The sequence below is a fragment of the Andrographis paniculata genome, unplaced genomic scaffold (genome assembly GCF_009805555.1).
Source record: "Andrographis paniculata isolate CXL003 unplaced genomic scaffold, ASM980555v1 Contig12END, whole genome shotgun sequence".
In the NCBI taxonomy this organism is placed as follows: domain Eukaryota; kingdom Viridiplantae; phylum Streptophyta; class Magnoliopsida; order Lamiales; family Acanthaceae; genus Andrographis; species Andrographis paniculata.
Window position 1 is genome coordinate 1,787,981 of NW_026137402.1, and position 24,135 is coordinate 1,812,115.

General features: G+C 32.3%; 2 protein-coding genes across 2 annotated transcripts; both read right to left on the minus strand.

Moving 5' to 3' along the window:
- Positions 1-16,304: 16,304 nt before the first annotated feature.
- LOC127252111 (proline-rich protein 4-like) lies at positions 16,305-18,169 on the minus strand. Its single transcript, XM_051276151.1, has 2 exons — positions 17,893-18,169; positions 16,305-17,783 (listed from the first exon to the last, which is right to left on the minus strand). Exons 1-2 carry the CDS (start codon positions 18,041-18,043, stop codon positions 16,540-16,542), a joined length of 1,395 nt encoding a protein of 464 aa, XP_051132108.1. The 5' UTR covers positions 18,044-18,169; the 3' UTR covers positions 16,305-16,539.
- A 2,584-nt stretch (positions 18,170-20,753) lies between these two features.
- Positions 20,754-22,356, minus strand: LOC127251786 (early nodulin-75-like). The gene is made up of 2 exons (XM_051275661.1): positions 22,115-22,356; positions 20,754-22,035 (listed from the first exon to the last, which is right to left on the minus strand). Exons 1-2 carry the CDS (start codon positions 22,290-22,292, stop codon positions 20,981-20,983), a joined length of 1,233 nt encoding a protein of 410 aa, XP_051131618.1. The 5' UTR covers positions 22,293-22,356; the 3' UTR covers positions 20,754-20,980.
- Positions 22,357-24,135: the final 1,779 nt, after the last annotated feature.

The window sequence follows — 24,135 nt, forward strand, 5'->3', positions numbered from 1 at the left end:
TTCATGGATATATAATGTGCTTTGGTACCTAATTCATGGATATAATACCATGTATTGTACGACATGTCTGAATATACATACTCGTATTGTTCTAGTTGCAAAGCTTTACACTTCTAATGTCTGTGTTATGGCATGTTATACATACAGTTTGAACGTCTGTTGATATCTATGGCTTAATATACTCAAAAATTGCACTTGTGGATGCTTAGGTGACACACTTTCCTTGGTCAAGATCTTCGTGACATCCGCCTCAGTCCCGGACACACCCTTTATTTTGCGGATCATTGCTGGGGCGACTACCCTTCGCGATGTCGTTGGTGAAGATCCTATTGAGTGGAACTACAAGGATGTACGGATCTACTTCCATACCTTTCTTGTATTGCCTTCCAAAATTTATAAGAAATACGACTTAAACTAATCTTTGTGTTGGCCATTGCAGCTCATGCGCCGCCCCTGAAGCGTATCTACCGATTCACCCATGTTAGTTGCCCCGTTTGTCTTATGGAATGTATGTCATACCTGTTTTTGGATGGATTGTGTTGAGGCTGTGTTGAGTTTTAATTCGTGTAGTGAAAGATGTGGTTATGGATTGATGGATATCCGTTCTTGCTTATTGTTAGGTTTGGTGTTTGAACTGTTAAGCCCGTTTTTCGGAACAGGATGTTGCTATGTAGTGCTTGCTAGACTTGTTTTATGGGTTCCTTTATTTTGTTGTTAGGTATGGAGATTGTCGAGTAAAATCTGTGGTGTCCATGTGCCTTAATGTTGGGATTCAGATTTTACTATGAATTAATGTTTGCAAGTATTGCCAATGATTATGTTTATAGCATTATGTTTTATGGGTTGCTTTACTTTAATTGCAGTGTAACACCTATTTTTCATAGCATGATATTTCTGCGTAACAAAAAGATGAAATACCGTGACAAAAAGTGGTCCTTGGATATTTTTTGTTTCAGGTTGTTCCGTGACTATAGGAAAGTATATTTTTTATTACGGGTTAAATGTCGTTACAAATATTCGTAACAAAAACCAAATATGACAAGCGATCACAGGAACGTTTTTGTAACGCAACGACCTTTCGTAACAAATATCGTAACTAAAATCTCTGACACACGCGCGGAAGGATTGACATTTGGTTGCGAGAGGAAATTCGTAACAAACAGCGTAACAAAAACCCTGCATTAGGGAGCGTTGACCGACAGTAATAGTTACGACAAAAGGTGTGGCAAAAAACATTCGTTACGCGAGTACACATTACGGAAAAAAGTCGTAACAAAGGCGTAGCAAATACGCAAATTGAACGAAAAATGACATTTTGTTACGATTTTCCGACCGTAGTAGAAAACCGTTTTTTTAGTTGTGTGGCACCTCCATTGATGCCAAATTTGTTCTTTTTGATGATGCTTTCGTTGGAGCAGTATTAATTTATATAAGCGGTTAAAAGGGCATTCATGAGAAAATAGAAAATAGTATTGGTGAGAATTTTTTGTTCAATTGCATTATGTTTAGCTACTGGTGACCAAAAATCGCATTTACAATAAAATATATGTAAAATACAATATTTTTAAAAAAGTATAGAAATATTACTTCCTTCTTTTTTATTTTTAATTTTTTTTTTGTTATTTGCTAAATTTTTGCAATTTTTTTTATAACAAACAATTTTATTTACTGATGATTTATTATTTATATTTTATCAAATAATAGTAATATTTTTTCCTTATTTTTTCAACTTACTATATTCTTTTTTTATCTAACTCTTTGATAAATTTTTCATAATACTATATTATAATTTTTACTTAAATATCTTTTTAGCCTCCGTTCTAATTCAATAGTGTGTAATTATCCCGAATAGAGTGAATATATTATAAATTTATTTTTCATTTGATGTAGTTTATTCAATTTTTTATTAAAATATTATATTAATATTTATATTACACTAAATAATTATTTGAATTCAAAATTCTATTGTATTCCCTACGTCCCAACTCAAATTACATTTTTTTTTACCATTTTTATTTGTCTTACTCAAAAGTATTTATTTTCTATTTTAGTAAAAGTAATCATACATTGATACCAAAATACCATTAATTTTTACTTAAACTACAAATATATAATTACACATACATTTACTTTTTACATAGTCAAAAGCAAAATTCTCATAACTTCTAAAACACTTCCACTAACTAACAAAATAGTATTATTTCTTAATCTAATATAAAATCCAAATGAATAAATTCATCCAGAAGGAGTATTAAATAACATAAAAAAAAATAACAACACTTAAATATACTCCCTCCATCCCGACTAATTTGTCCCATTTAAATTAGGCACAGAGTTATAGGTATTGTGTAATTAGTGAGTAATTAAGAAGTGTATTAGTAAAAATAATTATGATTTAATAAAAAAAATTAGATTAAGATTAAGATAACTGAATAATTTAATTAAAATAAAAAATTATAAATTATGAATTTTTAAATGTGATTAAAGTGTATAATTGTATTTCCGAAAAAGAAAATGACAAATTATGTGGGACGGACGAAAATAAAAGTAATAGACAAATTAAATGAGACGGAGGGAGTAATATACTCACAAATAATTATTACAATAATAATTATATTATTATATACTAAGTTGTGTGACCTATAAAATATTGTTATAAAAAATAAAAAATTCAAAAAATTGCACTTGATGTGGGGTTTACCCAAGCCAATTTATATAACTCACTTAAAGTTACTTTACAAAAGTGTGCTAACGAGTTTTGCATTTTGTATGTTGAACCTTCTTAAGATTTTTTTCACATGTTTTGCCAGCGAGACACTCTTCCTCCCACTATCTTGGTTCGAGTTATTCACATGCCTAAAATTTGTTTTGCCTCTCAATGATCATTCATCGAGCATATTTCGGCCAATTGCTGTTTCAACTTTGCAATCTCTCGAGCATAAGGTCTTGCTAATAACATGTCATCGACATATAAAAAAATATACTACTTCCGTCCGGCTCTAAGGATCTCATTTACCTTTTGTGTTATTGTATTTAACATTAAAAATATTCTTATATGTATAATTGTTTTGTAAAAAAATTATTTTAATAGTATTATAAGACACTAATAGAAGTATATTTGTCATTTTTCCTTGATTTGTAATATGTTTTCATATAATAATTAATATTTAAATATCAACACGCAAAAAATAAATGAAATCCTTAGAGCCGAACGGATGTAGTATTATATATGAACCCTCAAACCTCTTAAAGTAGCAACAATTGTCAACATTGTATTTTCTGAAACTAATCTCATGCATGAATCCGTCAAACTTTCGATACTACTATCTCGATACTTGCTAAAGGCCATATAATATATTTCTCAACTTGCATACTAGACTCTCTTGTCCTTTAACTTCATATCCTTCTGCATCCATCATATAGATGTCATCATCCAGATCACCATGAAAAAAAGTTGTCTTGATATCTAACTATTCCAGCACCAAGTTCTCGGATACTATCATTTGCAAGACCAATATGATTGTTGTCAGTTTCACAACAGGAATGAACACATCAGTGTAGTCAATGTTATATCTCTCTTCACATGGACGGAATCAAGAAGGGGCTAGGAGGGGCACTTGACCCCCCAAGCCTTAAAAAATATATATAAATTTTAATATAAAAAGTAAATTTTTGAAATTTAATATATAAATTTTGCCCGCCATTACAATTCTCCATAATTCATATAAAATATACTTCAAATGAAAATACTAAACAAACGGACTCACAACTTTTTATCTAAAATATTAATCTTGTACCATCTTTTTTTTTCTTTAGTGTTTTTTTTTTTCAAACACAATTTTTTTTTTTTTTTTTTTTAGTTCAAATAAGAAACAACCGTAAAAAATGCTAACGAGACAACTTTGCCCCCTCGGAGTTTTGAACCTGGTTCCATCACCGTCTCTTTATATCCCTTCACTACCAATTTGGCCTTGTATCGCTTACTCTCATATGCTTCTTCTTTAATTCTATAAACTCACTTGTTATGCAGTGTTTTCTTAGTCTTCAGAAGATCAGTCAACTCTCATATCTAGTTGGTAATGATAGAGTTCCGCTTATCATCTATAGCAAGTTTTCACTTCTCAGCTTCTTGACTAGCTTTGGCTTTTCATAACATTCTGGTCTCCCTGTCAATCAAAAAGTAAACGTAAACCTTAGAGGTAAACATAGAGAGTATTTATTAAATATATTTTATATTAGTAAATTTTATCAAATATATAACGTTGTCATTTGTTACGAGATAGACTAAAATAAAAATGATATTATTTGTTATGGGATGAGAGGAGTACTAGAGATGTCAAATGGGGCGGGTTAACCCTGGACCCGCCCCGGACCCGGTCTTAATGGGGCTGATTCGGGTCTAAAAAATTTAGTTCGGGGCGGGTTGTGAATTTTGAGTTTTAGATCCGGCCGGGTTCGGGGCGGGTTACAGGTTTTACTATAAACCCGTCCCACCCCGGACCCGGACCCGAACCCGGATATTTTAATAATTATTATAATTTATTTATATTTTTATACAATATAAATTATATTATTTATTTATTGAAAAAAGTTTAAATATAAAATAGAACATTAATTCTAAATCAAATTTATCTTCGCATTTGTTTCTCCTACAATTCTCTTTATAATCGGAACTACTGCTGACTGTCATCACTACGGACTATTGTCAATATTTGATTGTTCTTATTTTTAGAACTATAACTTTTTGGTACTTTGACGCATACTTTTTTAGCATTAAATTATTTTTTTAAAAAATCTATTTTATTCTTTTCTTAAAAAAAAAAACGAGTTTGTCAGGTTGGCCCCGAACCCTCCTGGGCCCGGATTGAAGCGGCACGGGACGGCTCTTGGGTCCTAATAATTTCTAACGAGGCGGGTCCCGGGACTTGCAAAATCCGTTCCGAACCAAAAAAAAAAAATTGGTTTATATTAATATGCAAATAACGATGTGGCATTGACGTGGAGATTTCTGTAGGGGAAAAAACCCCGATGCAGATGCCCTAATGATCATATTTCATCTTTATGATATTTCACCTTAATATCATGGGAGTCTCAAGATGAAGTTGTAGTCTTGGGTTAATAAAAGAAGATTGTTTTAAAAAATGTGGGTCATATCATTAATTATATATTCCCTGCATCAAAGTAAAAAGTATATATTTATTTTTTATACAGATTTTAAGAAATAATGATATTTTAATTATAGTGGTTAGTTAAAAAATAATGTAATGACAATTTACTCTTATTCTTTGAGTGTAAAAATAATCTGTGTTTTTTTTTTATTATTATTTGAATATTATTTATAATGTAATAATTTTTTTTAAAAAAAAAATAATGAATTTGTTTTGTTTAATATGTTAATTTGAGATATTTTTTTAATGTAAAATATAAAAAATTATATTTAAAATATAAAAAATAATATTTTATATTCAATATTGATTTTTTTATTAAAGAATATAATATATTATAATGGAAATAATATCAAAAATAATTTTTATTGGACAAATAAATCGAATATATTTTTGTTGAAAATACTATATTGTATCTAATCGCATATACTATATATTTGGATATATTTGGAGACGAAATCATTGCGCTATGCCTCAGCACTTTGGGTTTGCTCTTTTTTTTTTTTTTTTTTCATTTTTGAATGTGGGGCCCACATAAACAATAATATATAATATTTTATTTTATTTTTTTACATTCTATCGTTTTTTTTAATTTTTAATACAGTGGGTTCCACCATTTACTAATAATATATAATTTAATTTAATTTGTTTTAATGCGATTATATTTAATTAGTTAATAATAATACAATCCTGACTACAGTGTCTCTTCTACTTTAAACATGAGAATTTATGTAGACACTAATATAATTAGTAAATAATTAAGAATGTATTAGTAAAAATAATTACTGTATAATAAAAATAATTTTTTATATTTCTATTGATTATATAGACACGAGCATAATTAGTAAATAATTAAGAATGTATTCATGAAATAATTATAGTATAACAAAAATAATTTTATATTAAAATTAAGATAACTATTTATTGTAATTAAAATTATATATTATAAAATTTAAAATGATATTAAAATATATAATTATTTTTTTAAAAAAGTGACAGAATAGGTGAGAAAATAAAAATAAAAATAAAAATAAAAATAAAAATGGACAAGGTAAATGGGAGAAAAGGGAGTATTATTTTATTATATTTTTTATATAAGAAATATTATTAGTGATTTTTAAAATAGAAATTAAATATAATTAGATATATATAATATGCATTTAAATATTTTAAAAATGATAACTCAATATAAATATACTATATAATATGTATATCATTTTATAATAAAATTTATATAGTACAAATGAATAAATATAAATGATTAATAAAAACTAATTTTTATTAAAGATAAAGAGTTCTAAATATAAATAAAAATATTTATTTATTAATGAGTGGAATAAAAATAAATGGATTTTGAGTATCTTATGATATAGATATTATATATTATAAAGTCAATTAAATTGATTTATATTTGTTAAATATATTTTAAATTAGTAAATATTACTAAATATAGAACAATTTCATTTGTTATAAAATATATAAAATAGAAATGATATTATTTGTATATAGCGGAGAGAGTACTATTTAATTTTTTGGTATACGATCCACTTTTCATCTTTTTTTTCCTTTTTGTGTTGGGGGCCTTATTCTTCATTTTAATTATTTTATTTGTTTATTTTTTAAAAAAAATCTATACATATCTCATATCTTTTTTTATTCTAATCATTTAATGACATTTCACTTTTAATACTACATGAGACTCGAGATGAAAATGAAGAGGTGAAAATCACATCAAAAAAAAATAATTCAGATTATTCTTTTAAAATGTGGGTTGCGATAGTATGTATTATATTCATTTCGTCCTATAAATGGTAGTTTGTTTAGGCATTGAGACTAAGAAAATAATGAAATTTTAATATTAAAGTGATGTATGTAAAAAATAAAGTGATAGTATTATGATAAATTTATTAAAATGATCGATAAAAAAAAATAGTTGAATAATTTTTTTAAAAAAAGGGCAATTTAGTTATTATTTGTTAAAATAAGAGTAATAAAATTATAAATGCATAAAATTATTTATTATAAATGGATTGTATATAAGTTTAGCAGATAAAAAAAAAAAAGAACGGTCACATGATTTTGACGGACAAATAGAGTATTATGTTATATATTATTTGTTTGATATTCTTTTGTGTATCAAATTTTATAATTTTGATTGCCACGTGTTAATTTAGAATTGACCATTCAAATTTTATACATACATATAATTAAAGTGACTGATGTTATGCTGAAATTATATTAAAGCAGTATTACAAGAAAAAATCATTTTTGCAACAAAATTTTTTTGTCTCTAAATCTACTTTTTCCGTTACTAATGACATTAGAGACGGAATTAGGAATGAAATTACGTTAATTACGTGAACTTTAGGGACGGAATTCCGTTATAAATATATAATTTTTTTGTAGTGCAAATACGTTTAATTCTTTTAATGAACTCGCGAACAAGAATGTGTACATTATTAATATGAGTGGTCCATTCAATCAATTTAATTTATATTCAACTTCGGATTTTCACACATTACCAGATTCACACTCTATTTATATTTATATTTTCTTTGTTTGATTATATAGTATAATTATTTTTATGACTTAGAATACCCTTAATAATCTTATTATAAATTATGGCAATATAATTTATTTTATACATTTTTTCTTTCTAATTATAATAATATAATATACTTCGTCCGTCTAGCTAGAAAACATATATATTTTTATTTTGGGTTGCCCAAATATAAAGTAACTATTTCATTAAATATCCAACATTTTTTTACAAATATTTTTATTTTATCATTACATCAGTACTTTTATACCAAAAACTAAAGGCAAAATTGTCTTTACATTACTTTTAACTATCTCCTACAATTAAAATATTATTAATTTTTAAACTCCGCACCAAGAATAAATGTATAATTATTAGTTTGATAGGATGGAGAGAGTATAACAATATATTAAATAATATATTTAATCAAATAAAGTAAAATTATAAATTAATCAAATAAAGTAAAATTTTAAATTAATTATATTTTTTCTGCAATTGGGCCTAGTCCACAAGCCCCCACGGCCCTAAGGCCCAATCTTGATTTTTTTTTTCTATATATATGCCCAATCTCAAGCCCAAGTCAAAACCCAAACCAATATCATGTCCAATCAAATCTCAATTGAACAATAAATGGGACTAAGTACATATAAGGATGTTGTGGTTTGTTTATTCTTCCCATGTGGGACAAGACCAATATTTTACTCTTCTCTTTTTTCACACACCAACAATCCCCTACATGAAAGATGAAAGAATGTTTACTCGATGAAATAAGAGCGAATTCTGCACAGGACAAATAGGTTTTCATTTGAACTTTCCTTGAGCAGTACGTAGGTTTACCAATTTTTCAGTGGACACATTATCATTGAACTGTTCAATTTCTTAGTAAATAAACTACGTACCGACACAGAATCCACATTCCTAGTTCGGTTCTCATTATTTGGTCAAGTTTGGCCACAGAACCCGTCCTGTTCAGCAGGAGTTTCTAAAGAACTGAGCATGTACAGTTCTCCTTGGAAGAAGCTTCACTTTTCTCTCACATAGGTTATTTCTCTAAGTTTTCCAATTGACACAACACTTTGCTTAGTGATCATTAAAACAGTTATCTGTTATCCTCCTTACTCTGTCACTGTTTGTTGACAAGAATGGGTTGAGGCTTTTAGCTACCAAAGTGACAAGTATAAGTCTTATAAGCAGGTTGTCCCATTGAACCTAGTTCTTAGGATCTTTAATATTTCTAGGTTGGGTTTTTCTTTATAAGACTTATATTTCGGCAGGCTTAACCCCCACTCCTCTAGTCAATTTGTACACTGCATCGCAATTTAACCCTTTGGTTAGCGGATCCGCTAGGTTATCTTTTGACGCAACATGGTCTATCAGAATAACCTTAGTTGTGATTAGTTGCCTTATGGAATTATGTCGACGGCGAATGTGTCGACTCTTTCCATTATACATTGTACTCTCTACTTTTTCAATAGCAGATTTACTCTCGCAGGAAAGGGTTATGACAGAGACAGGTTTGTCCCACTCTAGAATGTCCTCGAGAAAGTGGCGAATCTATTCCGCCTCTTCTCTAGCTTTATCCAATGCAATGAACTCATATTCTATTGTGGATTTGGCAATAATTGTTTGTTTTGAGGATTTTCAAGAGATTGCTGCACCCGCTAGTGTAAACACATATCCATTAGTTGATCTTGAATTGAGAGTATCAAATATCCAGTTTGCGTTTGAGTAGTCTTCTACTACAATTAGGTGTCTGCTCTAGTGCAACCCGTAATCTCGAGTGTACCTAAGTACCTAAGTACAAGAACTATGGCTTTCTAATGCACGTGACTAGGATTACTTGTATACGTACTCAGCTTGCTTATAGCATAGGTTATGTCGAGTCTAGTGCAGCTCATCAGGAACATCAATGGTGTGTTTGTTTGGGGGTTTGGATTATGGATTTGGATTTTTGAGGATTTTGAAGTATGAATTTTTAAAGTGTGTTTGTTTGGGGGTTTGAATTTTGTAATGATTATATTGAAAAAAATTATTATTTTATTGATTGAATTGAAATTTTGATGTGATATTTTGAGATGATATAATATTTAATATTATTAAATTAGTTTAAAAGTTAAATATAAATATTGATTTGATGGGTTAATATTAAATTGTATTATAATTTAAAAAAATAAATATTTTATTAATATTGTAGGAACATATTTATTTTATACAAAAATAAAAAAAAAAAAATTTTTTAATTGAAGAAACGATTTCAATTATTTCATTTCTAATTCTTCCTGGGCCGATAAGACAACTCTGTCTGACAAGATATTTGTACAGGTGTAGGGTGAAAGGAATTAGGGGAGTAGGGTTTGAAGTAGGATTTTTAAACCCCAAAATGCACATATCTCTACAGTATAAATCGGAGGAAATTCGCGAACCGAACACAACCCAAGTTTCCAATTATCTGAGCGTATTCGATTTGGGATACACTATCTCCACGATTCTTGGATGAATTAATACTTATGTCCAGTGGAGTTTTCGCTATTCCTATATCATGCTTACTGAATTTTTCGAGGATTTTGTCTACATAATGAGTTTGACTCAAAATTAGACCATTTTCGGTTATGTTGATCTTAATTCCTAAGATTACATCAGCGAGACCCATGTCCTTCATGTTAAATCTAGAATTTAACATGACTTTGGTAGACTTAACGATATATTTGTTGTTACCAATGATAAGTATATCATCTATGTAAATGCATATTATCACATAACCTGACTCAGTGGTCTTTACGTATATACATTTATCACATTCATTGATTCTGAAATCACTATCTGTTATGGTATGATCAAATTTCACATGTCATTTCTTTGGAGCATGTTTAAGTCTATACAGTGATTTCAAAAAGTTTACAGACTTTCTTTTCCTTTCCTGAAATTGTAAACCCTTCCGGTTGTTCCATGTAGATCTCTTCATCAAGATCTCCATTTAAGAAGGCCTTTTTTACATCCATTTGATGTACCTCAAGATTCCGCAGAGCGTCTATCGCAAAGATCATCCTAATGGATGTTATCCTCGTGATAGGAGAATATGTGTCAAAGTAATCTAGGTCTTCTCGTTGTCTGTAGCATTTGATTACAAGTCTAGCCTTGTATTTGTCTATTGTACCGTCTGATTTTAATTTTATCTTGAATATCCACTTTGATCCAAAAAGTTTCAAACCAGGTGGGAGATCAACAAGTTCCCAAGTGTGATTATGAAGAATATAATCAATTTTACTTTTTACAGCTTCTTGCCACAGAGGCGCTTCAGCAGATCCCATCGCCTCAGCATATGTTTGAAGCTCGTTTTCAAGGAGGTAAGTAAAATATTTATTTCCAAATGACTTTTCTAACTCGTGCTCGTTTGTTTCTTTTGAGCTCAGGTTCCTGACCTGGTTCGGATTCAGATTCATAAATTCCATTCGATTTTAGTCCACAGTTTCGTGTTCTCGGTTGACCGAACTAGGTTCAGTGCTTGCCTTTGCAGGGAACACATTTTCAAAGAATGATGTATTCTTTGATTCCATTATCGTAATCTTTGGAATATCCGAATTGAATACCAAGAATTGATAGGCAGTATTGTTATGTGCATATCCTATGAAAATAGAGTCCATTGTCTTGGGACCGATTCTCACACGTTGGGAGCTGGCACCACTACGTTAGCTAGACACCCTCACACTCGAAGGTGTTTGTAAGATGGTTTTCGACATTTCCAAAGCTCATAAGGGGTCTTCTCCATCTTTCTCCGAATTATTGAGTTAACTAGATAATTATTGCTTAAAATTGCCTCCCCACACATGTTTTGGGGTAATCCACAACTTAACAACATCGCATTCTATTTCTTTTAATGTGCAATTTTTGAATTCAACAACGCCGTTTGATTGAGGTGAGTAAAGTGGAGTTACTTCGTGAATTATTCTATTTTGTGCACAAAAATCACCGAACAGAGTTTCATATTCTCCATCTTCGTCACTTCGAATTCATTTAATCCGTTTGTTAAGTTGGTTTTCCACTTCATTTTTGTACAAAAAAAATTTACTTAATGCCTCGTCTTTGCTCTTAAGCAAGTAAACATAACAATATTTTGTACAATCATCAATAAATGTGATAAAATATTTATTACCACCACGCGTTTGTACACTTTTCAGATTGCATACATCACTATGATTCAATTCGAGTGGTTCAGTTTCACGATGAATAGTTTGGAAAGACGATCTAGTTTGTTTTGCTTCAACATAAATTTCACATTTGTGTATATTTCATTCGAATTTCGGAATGTGGTTCAGGTTAATTAATCAACGAATTGAATCATAATTAACATGACCCAATCGACTATGCCATAAAGTAGAGGACTAAAAAATTTAAGCAACAGACTTATTATTATTATTATTATTATTATTATTATTATTATTATTATTATTATTATTATTATTATTATTATTTTCAATGACAGTCATAATACAACATTCAAGAAGTCCATCCTCCACATAACCTTTACCCACATACACTCCTACTTTATGCAAAACAAAATTATCACAATTCATATTAATATTAAAGGCGTGTTTCATCAAAAATGTCCCCGAGACCAGGTTTTTCGTCATCACTGGCACGCAGAGGACATTGGTTAGCGTCACAGCTCTTCCAGACATCATCTTCAGAAACATCTTTCCTCTTCCCTTGACATCAGCATGAGCAGCATTCCCCATGTACATCGTTTCTCCTTCGATATGCTTGAATGATGAGAACTGATTCCTGTCCATGCAGATATGGTGTGTTGCTCCCGTGTTGAGCCACCACTGTTTCTTGTTTAATCCCACCAGATTTGCCTCAGAGACAACACATGTCAGGTCGAATGGCTTTTCATCTTTAGTAACGACGTGTGCTTGATTCGTCTCTTTTTTACTTTTCGGCGCCTTGAAGTCTATCGAACGGTGTCCGACATTTCCGCAATTAAAACAGTTACCTTTGAAGGTACTTCTTTTCCTTTTTAACGCTGCGAGATGGCTTCAGCTTCTCGTTTCCCTTGTCCGTTGGCTTCCAGTTCTTTCCAAGCTGCTAATTGTTCCTCGGAGCTGTCTTAGAACGAGAGCCTTGGCCTTTGTGCTCGACGACATTGGCCTTTCTGCCGAGTATCAGATGTCCTTTGCTTTCCAGGTTCGATCTATACTCATCTTCAGTTTGAAGACGATTAATCAATCTCACCATATCCATTTCCTTGTGTTCGTGTTTTAAGTAAATTTTGAAATCACCCCAACTATGTGGAAATTTTTCAATTATCGTCGCCACTTGGAAAACTTCACTCAGCTCCATCCCCTCGGCCTGGAACTCATGCAAAATCAGCTAAAACGCATCAAGCTGTTTTGTAACGCTTTTTCCATCGACCATTTTGAAATCCAGAAACCGTCCGACGATAAATTTCTTTGCACCAGTATCCTCGGTTATGTACTTTTTCTCCAGCGTCTCCCACAGTTGCTTAGCCATTAACGCATACCGATAGACACCCTACAGGGTGTCGCTCAAGCCGTTTAGTACATAATTTTTGCACATAAAGTCTGAACGGTTCCAGACATTCAGAATTTGTGCTTTTTGTTCTTCCAGGGATCCTTCAGGCACAAAAGGTGCATCCCCCGTCAACCAATCTGCCAAATTCAGCGTGGTCAGATAAAACAACATCTTCTGCTGCTATATTTTAAAATTCTTCCCATTGAATTTTTCTAGCTTATCGGCTGCCGCAACAACAGGCTACCTGAAAGTTGCAGCAACAGACTGCATTACATGGTCCATAACAATAATAGGTTGTATACCCTCCAACTCGTCTAGTTGTTGTTGGGCAGAGGCAATGAGACCCTGCACAAGTCCTACAGCCATACGTTACGGACGAGGTAGAACAGAAGCAAGCTATTTTAGTCGGGCATCAACAGGATGTCGTTTATGTAATTCAACAACAGGCTGGTTGGAGGTTGCAGCAATAGGCTACGCCCCCTCCATCGCGGCCTTGAAGGCTTGTTCGTACGTTGCCTTCGCAGCCTTTTCCACAGAAGCAGCCTCATGGCCGCCTCGCACGCTTCATGCCTGGCAGCAGCTATTTCAGTGGCGTCACCAGTTGTGTGGGGTGGTTGCGATTCTGGAACGGAGGGAGTGTGCGATTCGCTGGAGTTCACCTCTTTGTTCTCATCCTCGTATGCACCAATTTGAAAGTCATCGTTTTGATTTCTTTCACCTCCATCGCGCACAACGTTGATCATTCCTTCGTCATCAGGTACGTTCTGGGCAGCCGTAATTTGATCGAGAATCAAGGGAATTCTGTCAGCCATCTAAGATTTTCACACGGGAAATTTGCTTCAAGATTGTTATTCGAAAATATTATTGAAAATCGAGATGCTCAATTCGAAATCAGATAACATATCTGATTAAGAACAAATTTGAGTTTTGCGTTGCACACGATCTCCTTAAAGCAAATTCGGCCCGCCATCGGTTGCTTCCCAAGATAAAACGAATAAATTAGGGATTGACGATCCCACCACGAACCGAACAAAGAAAATCTTAGGAAGTTTTTGGAGGAAATTGAAAAGAAAAACATAAAAATGAGAGAGTAAAAGTGTAGTGTACTTTAGGAATTGATTCATGTTATATGAATTGTTGGCTAAGTTCTTTAATTTAAGAAGAGGATGATTGAAAATATCACGTGACCACTAAAACCGTAACCGCCTCCACACGTTGCAATGTTTGTTGCAAACAATTTTGCTTTATTCGATTAAATTTAAAACTGTCAAAATAAATTAATCAGATAAAGTAAAATTTTAAATTAATTGGATTTTCTGCGATTGACCCTGACCGACGAGACACCATGGCCTCAAGGCCCAATCTAGACTATATATATGCCCAATCTCAAGCCCAAGTCAAAGCCCAAACCCAAGTCAATATCATATCTAATCCAATCCCAATTGAACAATAAATGTGACTAAGTACATATAAGGAGATGGTGGTTATTCTTCCCAAGTGGGACAAGACCAATATTTTACTCTTCTCCTTTTTCACACTCACATTGCTTGCTACATATAGCAAGTTTAATGTGACGTGCCTTGTCAGTCTAGTTCGCATGCTATTGAGTTTGACCGAGAATTTACTCAGAACATACTTGCCAGCGACTGCAGATTCCTCAATTATAAAAAAGAAAAACTTGTTATTACCTATCATAATCTTGCATAGTATACGCACCCTTAAACGATTTGGGATGAAGATAATATAAAATATTTAGAGTGACTTTACAGGTAAAGTTTTGATTTTGAATTTTGATTTTGAGTAATAAAATTTTTAAATTAAAATTATTATTTAATGTAATATAAATATGTGTTGATGCAATATTTTAAATATAAATATAAATTTATATGTAATAAAATAAATAAAAAAATAAAAAATAAATATTTGATTTAATATTTTTAAATAAAAAAATTTAGAAATAATAAAATAAAGTTAAAACCTGCCAAGTAATTTGTTTTTTCAAATACATACTTTTATTTTTTCCGTGTTGATTTTAAATTGCAGTATATTTATGGGCCTCTTTAGAATGTGAAGTAGCCCAAGATATAAAAATCCCAATTGTTCTCCAAAGGTCCAGTAACTGTGATCTAAATTTCATTTGGAGGGCCTTCATTAGGAGGTAAGATCGATAGCGGTTTGGTTCAATCAAGCGCATTTCTCTACACAATCAGAGTCCGAACACTTAACAATGTCTGATTTCCTAATTTGAGAACTCATAGATTGTTATTTGAACTATTGGCGGCATGCGTATGTTTGCATGTTGCCGCTGTTCAGCCCTTCTGCAGGAACTGGTTGAACTCTAAAAATGGATCGGCTAGTTTAATGCGAAATTATTGAATTATATATATGCGCGGTTGCTTGCTTGTGAGATTTTCTTTTGGGTTATAGTGTATGTATGCGGAGAATTTTGAATTTTGTTGTTTGATATGATTTATGAACTCATAGATTGTTCTTTGAACTGCCGGCATGCGTATGTTGTATGTTGGCGCTGTTAAATCCTTTTGCAAGAACTGATTGAACTCTAAAAATCGTGCGGATAGTTTAATGCGAAAGGATTGAATTATGTATATGCGCGGTTGCTTGCTTGTGAGAATATTATTTATTTAATTTTTAGTTGTAGCGTATGTATGTGGAAAATTTGGTTGTTTGATATGATTAAAGATTCTGTCCAGATGACAGTTTTTGTTATTTAATTATGGAGTTATGATGAAGCAGGATATGCCATGGCTGACAGTAGTTGAGTTGTTTCACATGGTGCAATTAATATCCTGGAAGACACTGGGTTTTCATTACCAGGACCAATAGCTCAATGCTTGATTTGTCTTCATTCTTTTATGGTTATTCTGCTACGTGTATTCATTCGGATGGCATTGCCTGTATTTGGTCATCATTAATTTTCCTGTTTGCATACTGAAATATGTATATATGTGTATCCATATACATATATATGTGTAAATTCGTTCTGACTTATGATCTGTATGGCTATTCAGTTACCTAATCTGTTTATTGAAATGCAAGAAAAGAGTTTCATCTTGGAAAAAGGAAAGAAATGTAAGCATCTGATTTCAACTCAACTGAGACAATAAATACATAGATGCTAAGTTCAAGCAACAGGACAAACAATAGACTGGGATTCACTTCCCCAATTCATTGCTGACATTGTTTCTGTTTTGCACACAACTTTCTCTCATGGAGACTGGAGAAATTTTTATTGTGATATATGGGATTTTAGCAACTGGTGACAATGCGCACTACACACTATGTGGATCATGGATGAGGATCCGTAATAGGAGGACAAGGTTTCTTTTTCATTGGTGGTGATAGGTGAACAGGAACTGGTGGATGAAATGGTTTTACTATGGGGGGCTCCGGCTCATTAGGAGGGTTGTGCACTGGTGGCACAGGCTTGATAGGAGGGTAGTGCACTGGTGGCTCTGTATTTTTGGGTGGGCATGGCTTCTTAGGATAATTATGAACTGGTGGCTTTGGCTTATAGACTGGAACCGGTGGAGGGAGTGGTTCCACTGGTGGTTCAGGAACAGGCTGTTTTGGTGGCTGATGAACAGGTGGCTTTGGCTTGTAGACTGGAACATGTGGTGGAAGAGGGTGTTTAGGTGGTTGGTGTGCAGGTGGCTTCGGTTTATATACTGGAACAGGTGGAGGGAGTGGCTCCACTGGTGGCTCCGGGCATGGCTTCTTAGGAGGCTTATGAGCTGGTGGTTTTGGCTTATAGTAAACAGGTGGAGGGAGGGGGTGCACTGGTGGCTCATTGTTAGGTGGCTGTGGTTGGGTGGGTGTGCATGGCTTCTTAGGAGGATTGTTAACTGGTGGAGTGTGAACTGGTGGTTTTGACTTATAGTGAACAGGTGGAGGGAGGGGGTGCACTGGTGGCTCATTGTTAGGTGGCTGAGGTTGGGTGGGTGGGCATGGCTTCTTAGGAGGATTGTTAATTGGTGGAGTGTGAACTGGTGGTATGTAGGTGGGGACTGAAGGTGGAGGTAGTGGCACAACAGGGGGTGTAAGAGCAGGAACTTGAGGTGGTGGTAGAGGCGCTTTGATTGGTGGCTGTGGTGTAACAACAGGTGGGGTGTATCCAGGATCTTGGGGTGAAGGAACTGGTGTAGGATTGTTAACAGGTGGAGGAAGAAACCATGGATGACCCAAGTTTCTAAACCAGGGATGGTTGGGGTTGAAAAAGGGCCAGAAGAATTTGGAATTGCACAATGCAGCAGAGAACTGTAAGACTTGAGCGGGTGCAAAAGTGTTTTGTGCCTTGAACACAATATGTGATGCCTCAAGGCCATTCTGTGCAGGTGCAGGGCATGGTGATGGTATAGCTGCAGCATTATTGTGGAGCTTGGCATAGCAATTCTCTGTGAGTTTTTCTCCATTTTCATGCACAATATCTCGCGGAAGAGAAATCTTGAATTCGGCGTGTTCATCAAGATCACCGGCGCCAACTCTTTTCATGTCCCCATTTTTGAGCTTGCAGTCAATTGTCACATGAAGTCCTACAATGCTTAGTAGTTTTAATCAACCAAGTCTTATATGAAAATACATTTTATGTTCACGACTTGACTATTCTTAAAATTGCACTTGTTCTCTGAATATTTGAAGTACCTGAAAATGACTGACTGTTCTTAAAATTGTATTTCTCGCAGTCGGCACATCCTGCCTTTCCGAGAACTTGGAATGACGGTTCATCTGCATTACAGAATCCTGCAACAACCAACAAAGACAACAAGAAGAAACTAAGGGAATGAACCCTCATTGGACTCAATTTATTCAGAGCTTGTTGGACAACTCTCGAAAATAGAACAACTGAAAAGGTATTTTTTACTCAAAATGTATATCTACACTTTAAATTTCTTTAATTTGTAGATATGCTTTTGATATAATTTTGAATGTGTTGAAAAGCAAGGCAAGTTTGTGCTCTATATATAATGAGTCTAGTTGGTAAACTTGAAGTGATATTTGATAGGTGAATCGTACCGACAGAGACAAATCTTAAATGTTAGCACATGAGGTTAGGCCCCATTGATCATTTACTCAAGCAAAAACCCTAATAACAGATGGACAGAAAATCTGCAGTTAGGAGGAAAATAGTGGATGCTAAAAGGCTTAGCATCAAGGGATATTCATATGCTTTATCTTCATTCAATATGCTTCAACTGCACCAATTTTATCTCAAACTTTACAATTTCAACTCTAGTTCTCTGGGCAATTTAGATTGACTTAAAAAATAAGTAAAAGTCAAAAGTAAAACCATTTCGATTTTGTGTTTGAATGGATTATTATAAAAAAAGCTTTTCATAATTTTTTTTTGGATGTAATAGAGTTAAAAGTATTTTTAATAATCAAAGGACATGCTAATATAATTGCATCTTTCTATAAAAAAATTATAATTATTTTTAAATTTTATTAATTATATTTTAAATTAAAATATAAAAAATATATTTTTTAAAATATGGTTTTTATATTTTAAAATATTAATTGAAGAATAATATATAAATTAAAAATAAAATTACAATTTAATATTAAATTATTTGTATTTTACAATTTATTATAAAATTTTATAAATTATATTTAATAATTTTAGTATAATTAAAAAAGTTTATATACTATTCTTTAAATTTAATATCTCAATTATAATTTTAAATTTCAATTCAAGTATAATATATTATTTAAAAATAATAATATAAGTACATTTTTTAAATTTTATTAAAATATAATATATAAATTAATTATTTTTTATATTATCTTGTAGTATTTTATTTATTATTATTAAGGATAAAATAATAATTTTAACTGAAAATTATTTTCGCTTATATCAGAAGCTACCTTCGTAAAACACTTTTCAGCTTTTGGACAAAAGTCGATGCAAAATATGCAAAATGTTTTTTTTTCTTTTTAAAAAAAAGTCGAAGCTCATGCTAAAAGTTAATCCAAATGGAGTCTAATTTAAATTAATTAAAAGATAGGTAGCTATTTAAAGAATCCCACATGACATGCAGAACCATGCTTTACCTTGATTCCATTGCTTCCCTCTGTAATTACAGAGAAAGAGGAACCAAAAGATATATATCAGTATATTGCATTTTTGTTAGTGTAATTAATTGAATCCATATGGTGAAATCGTGATGATCCGTAACACTAGGTGGTTCACAAATATGGAGTAATTTTTAGAGCTATGCATGAGATTGGATCCCATCAGCCATAAGGTGATGATGAAGCAGGAGATGCTAGTTACCATTGAATCTATTTTGTTTTGTTAATGGCACAAGGCTAAAAAATTGTTAACAACCATTATGAGAATAAATACGATATATATATATATGCTAAATACTCCAAAAAATGTGCTATTTTTTTTCCTTTTTTTCTTTATCTGTATGTGTGTTTGTTTTGGGATTTTGATATTGTGTTTTAATTTGAATAGTAAATTTTTGAATTTAAGTAGTTATTTAATGTGATATAAATAGGAATTGATATAATATTTCGAATGTAAAATTAATTATTAATCTAATATAAAAAATAAATAAATATTTGATTTGATATTTTGTGAAAAAAAAAAATTATGAATAGTATAAATTAAATCAAATCACTCGAACAAACACACCCATTATTATTTATTTAGTAAAAAATCATAATACGGTTTTTTTTATTATAAAAGAAAAAAAGGAATACATCCACGTTAAAACTGGTGTCAAAAAGTTTTAGTACATTTTTTGGAAACGGATGAAGTAACATTTATAAGTAGTCTTCAATTTTTAACTATATAAGATAAGAATGGTGAATTGATGGCTTACAAAAACATTGAACATGAACAGGAACTATAAGTATAGACTGTAAATCAAAGAAGAGAAATAAAATGAGTTCTTAATTGGAATAAAAAAAAAAAAAGAAAAAAAATAAAATCCTATATAGGAGGACATTTCAAAATAAATAGAAAACTATAAAAGTAGAGTAATCATAGAAGTTGATAATAGAGATAAAGAAGCAATAAATAGATAAAAACCTTTTTTTATTTTTGCCTTCTGAAACATAAAATTGAAACAATGGAATGCAAAAGATGTTGTATCTCAGGCCTCATCATAGATGTCTTAGTGAAATCGAGTGCTGCAATGTTATGATAGTTCTAGGCAAGTGCCATGCAGTGCATGCACTACTTGTACACACGATGCAATTTACAACGTTATCTCACCTCTTTTGTTTCTTCTTTTTGGATGTTCATCTTTTTTTTTTTTTTTTTTGTTGATCGAATCCCCGTTTACGATAAGGACCTGTTTACTACAGGTGATTAAACAGTATCAGCGTTATGAATTACAGTATAAAGACTTCAAATCAAATATGGTAAACATAGCCTAATAATGTTCATCTGTATTAGCAGCACCTGTGATTCATTTAGTACTTGAATCAACCCTTCTTGTTCACCGGTTTTGTAGTACTCGAAGAGTTTGATTTTGAAAAGGAAGAAAGTGTAGTGATATCTGAATTTTCCACTCAAGAGAGAATGAACATACACAAACACAGAGTTTCAGGCAACAGTACAAGAAGCATTCTATTTCAATGCAGCTTTCTCACTTGGAACACGGGGAAGTCTTATTATTTGACAGATGAAATTTATCAGCTAATAGTATGCACTCTTTTGAAAATTAAACACCACAGGCTACGATATTTCTTATTTCTTGATGAAGAGGAAGTGGCTCTACTAAGGGTGGCTAGGAGTTGGTATCCATGGATGCTTGTAAAATGGATGTGGTGTATAGCTTGGAACAGGTGGTGGGAGTGGCTGCACTGGTGGCTCGTTGGCTGGAGGGAGCGGCTCCACCGGTGTCTCATTAGCAGGTGGAGTTAGTGGCTCATTAGGCGGGCATGGTTTCTTTGGAGAATGGTTAGGTGGTGGCAATTCCGGTGGTGGCAATTCCGGTGGTGGCAATTCTGGCGGTGGCTTAGTAGGTGGACCTGAATGCTTTGGTGTATGGTTAGGCGGTGGCAATTCTGGTGGTGGCAATTCTGGCGGTGGCAGTTCTGGTGGTGGCAATTCCGGTGGTGGCAATTCTGGTGGTGGCAATTCCGGTGGTGGCTTAGTAGGTGGACCTGAATGCTTTGGTGTATGGTTAGGCGGTGGCAATTCTGGTGGTGGCAATTCTGGCGGTGGCAATTCTGGTGGTGGCTTAGTAGGTGGACCTGAATGCTTTGGTGGCAATTCGGGCGGTGTCTCAGTAGGTGGGCATGGTTGCTTTGGAGGAAGGTTAGTCGGTGGCAATTCCACTGGCGGCGGAGGAAGTGGCTCTACCGGTGGCTCGTTGACAGGTGGCACTTCCATTGGCGGCGGAGGGAGCGGTTCTTCTATCGGTGGTGGTGTGCTCACCGGAACTTCTGGTGGAGGAGTGTAAACCGGCGGGGTGTAGACAGGGGTAGGAGTAGTAAACCATGGATGACTAAACCAGGGATGGTTGGGGTTGAAAAATGGCCAAAAGAATTTGGAAGTGCACAAAGTAACCGAGAATTGCAGCGTTTTGGAAGGTGCGAAAGTGAGTGGAGACTTGAACACAATTTCGGAGGCCTCCGGGCATGGAAGCGCCGCCGCGTTGTGGAGCTGTGCGTAGCATTGCTGCTTTAGCTTCTGCCCACTCTCATGCACCATCTCTCCCGGTATTGAGACATTGAACTTGCCATGTTCATCGAGCTCACTGATTGCAACTCTTTTCATTTCTCCTCCTCCTCCTGTCTTCAGCTTGCACTCGATTGACACACGAAGGCCTGCAATGCAATGCATAAATGGTAAGTTCAAGATTAACTTGAATACTGCTATATATGTTTTAGATTATTATTAAAGGACCTGCAAATGCTTGGTTGGTTTTAAAATTATTCTTCTTGCAGTCAGCACATTCTGCAGTGCCAACAACATGGTATGATGATGATGATGATGTCCTGACAGTGGTCTTACAGAAGCTGACAGAAGCAAACAAAGATAGGAAAAAAAGCTGCCTTATTATAACAAGGTAATGAACCCTCATTTTCAGTAAGTGAATTTGATAAGAAACTTAAAATAATAGTAGTATCTTGAATGAGTCGAAGAACATAGGAAGATTGTTCTATATATAGCATGATTCCATGTGGTGAAAATTTGAAGGGATATTTTGATAAGGGGTCGGTTAGGGTGTGTTTGTTTGGTAGGTTGAATTTTTAGTAGTAAAATTTTAAATTAAAATAATATTGTTTGATGTAACATTTTGAATATAAAATTAATTTTTAATATAATATAAAAAAATAAAAATAAATACTTAATATGATTTGTTTAGGGGAATTTTTTTTTTGTAATAGTAAAAATCCTTAAAATCTCCCAAACTAACACACCCTAAATATACATTGGTAACATATAAGAAATAAATAGACAACATAAGTTTATGTTAATATAATACTACATCCGTCCGGCTCTAAGGGTCACATTTATTTTTTGTTGTATTGATCTTTGAATATTAATTATTATCTAAAAACTTAGTACAAATTAAGAGAAAATGACAAAAATACTTATATTAGTGTTTTATAATACTTTTATAATAATATTTGTGCAAAACATTATACAAATATAAAAATATTCTTAATGTTATACAATGATGCAAAAGGTAAATGAGACCAGAGCCGGACAGAGAGAGTAATATATACTAATAGGGTATGACAATAGTCTGAGTAACACATATCGCTATTGATCTAAACAAATTATATACCTTAGTAGAGCACACAGAAAGAATACACAATTATATTTCCGATAATATAATACAATGCAATATATGAATTGACAATATCATATGTTAAAGACAATATAATATAAAATATATAAGTATTAACACATGTTAATGATATACACAACACATAATGTTTCTACAAAGACCATGTAGTATTGTGTGTCATTACAAAATGCTTAAGACTAATGCATTTAAGGAAATTGTAGTGACAGATGAGGTATTAAATGTAGGAAGGTCCCATGATAATATTTTATTTACTCTAAATTTGGAGGGCAAGAGCCAAGAAGAAAGACATGAATTAGTAGCAAAAATGTGTGGCTAAATCAATAATACAATAATATCATGAGATATTTTGTATATCTTCTTTCATTTAATAGATTTCAACTACCCTAGTCTTTTCATATATACTTGGTCCATTTTCTTCCCATTGTTAAGAAGTTTAGATTGCATTCTATATTTGGAAGTTTAATTTTATTGTTGAATAATTAAATATTACTACCTCCGTCTCATATGTCGTGTCTGCTACACTGTAGATACGATATTTATTTTAGAAGGGGTGTAATTAGTAGATAATTAAGAATGTATTAGTGAAAATAATTATCCTAAATTAAGACTAAAATAACTAATTAGTTTAATTAAAATTTTTAAAAAAATAAAATTAAAAAGTTTAAAATGAGATTAAAGTGTGTAATTATTTTTTTTTAAAAAAAGAAAGTGACATGGTATGTGGGACGGGCAGAAACGGCAACGTGGATATGGTATGTGGGATGGAGGGAGTATTTGATTATAAGTTGGATTATGGTGAAATATATATATATATATATTTGTTAAATATAATTAATATACATTAGTTTATATATTTGCGTATTATGTCTAGGTCATGTTCAGGGTAATATATTAATAATATATCAACTATACATATGAAAAAATAATTTCTAACAATATAATTATATTTAAAATAATTTTTGAGTTTAACTTATTCATTATTTTATTATGATATTTTTGAAAAAAAAAATACATACATTTTAATATATGTCGGCATGACAATTTTAAATTAAAATTTAAGAATTGTAAAAAAGTTGAATTTTTTGGATCCCAATTTTACCAGGTATAG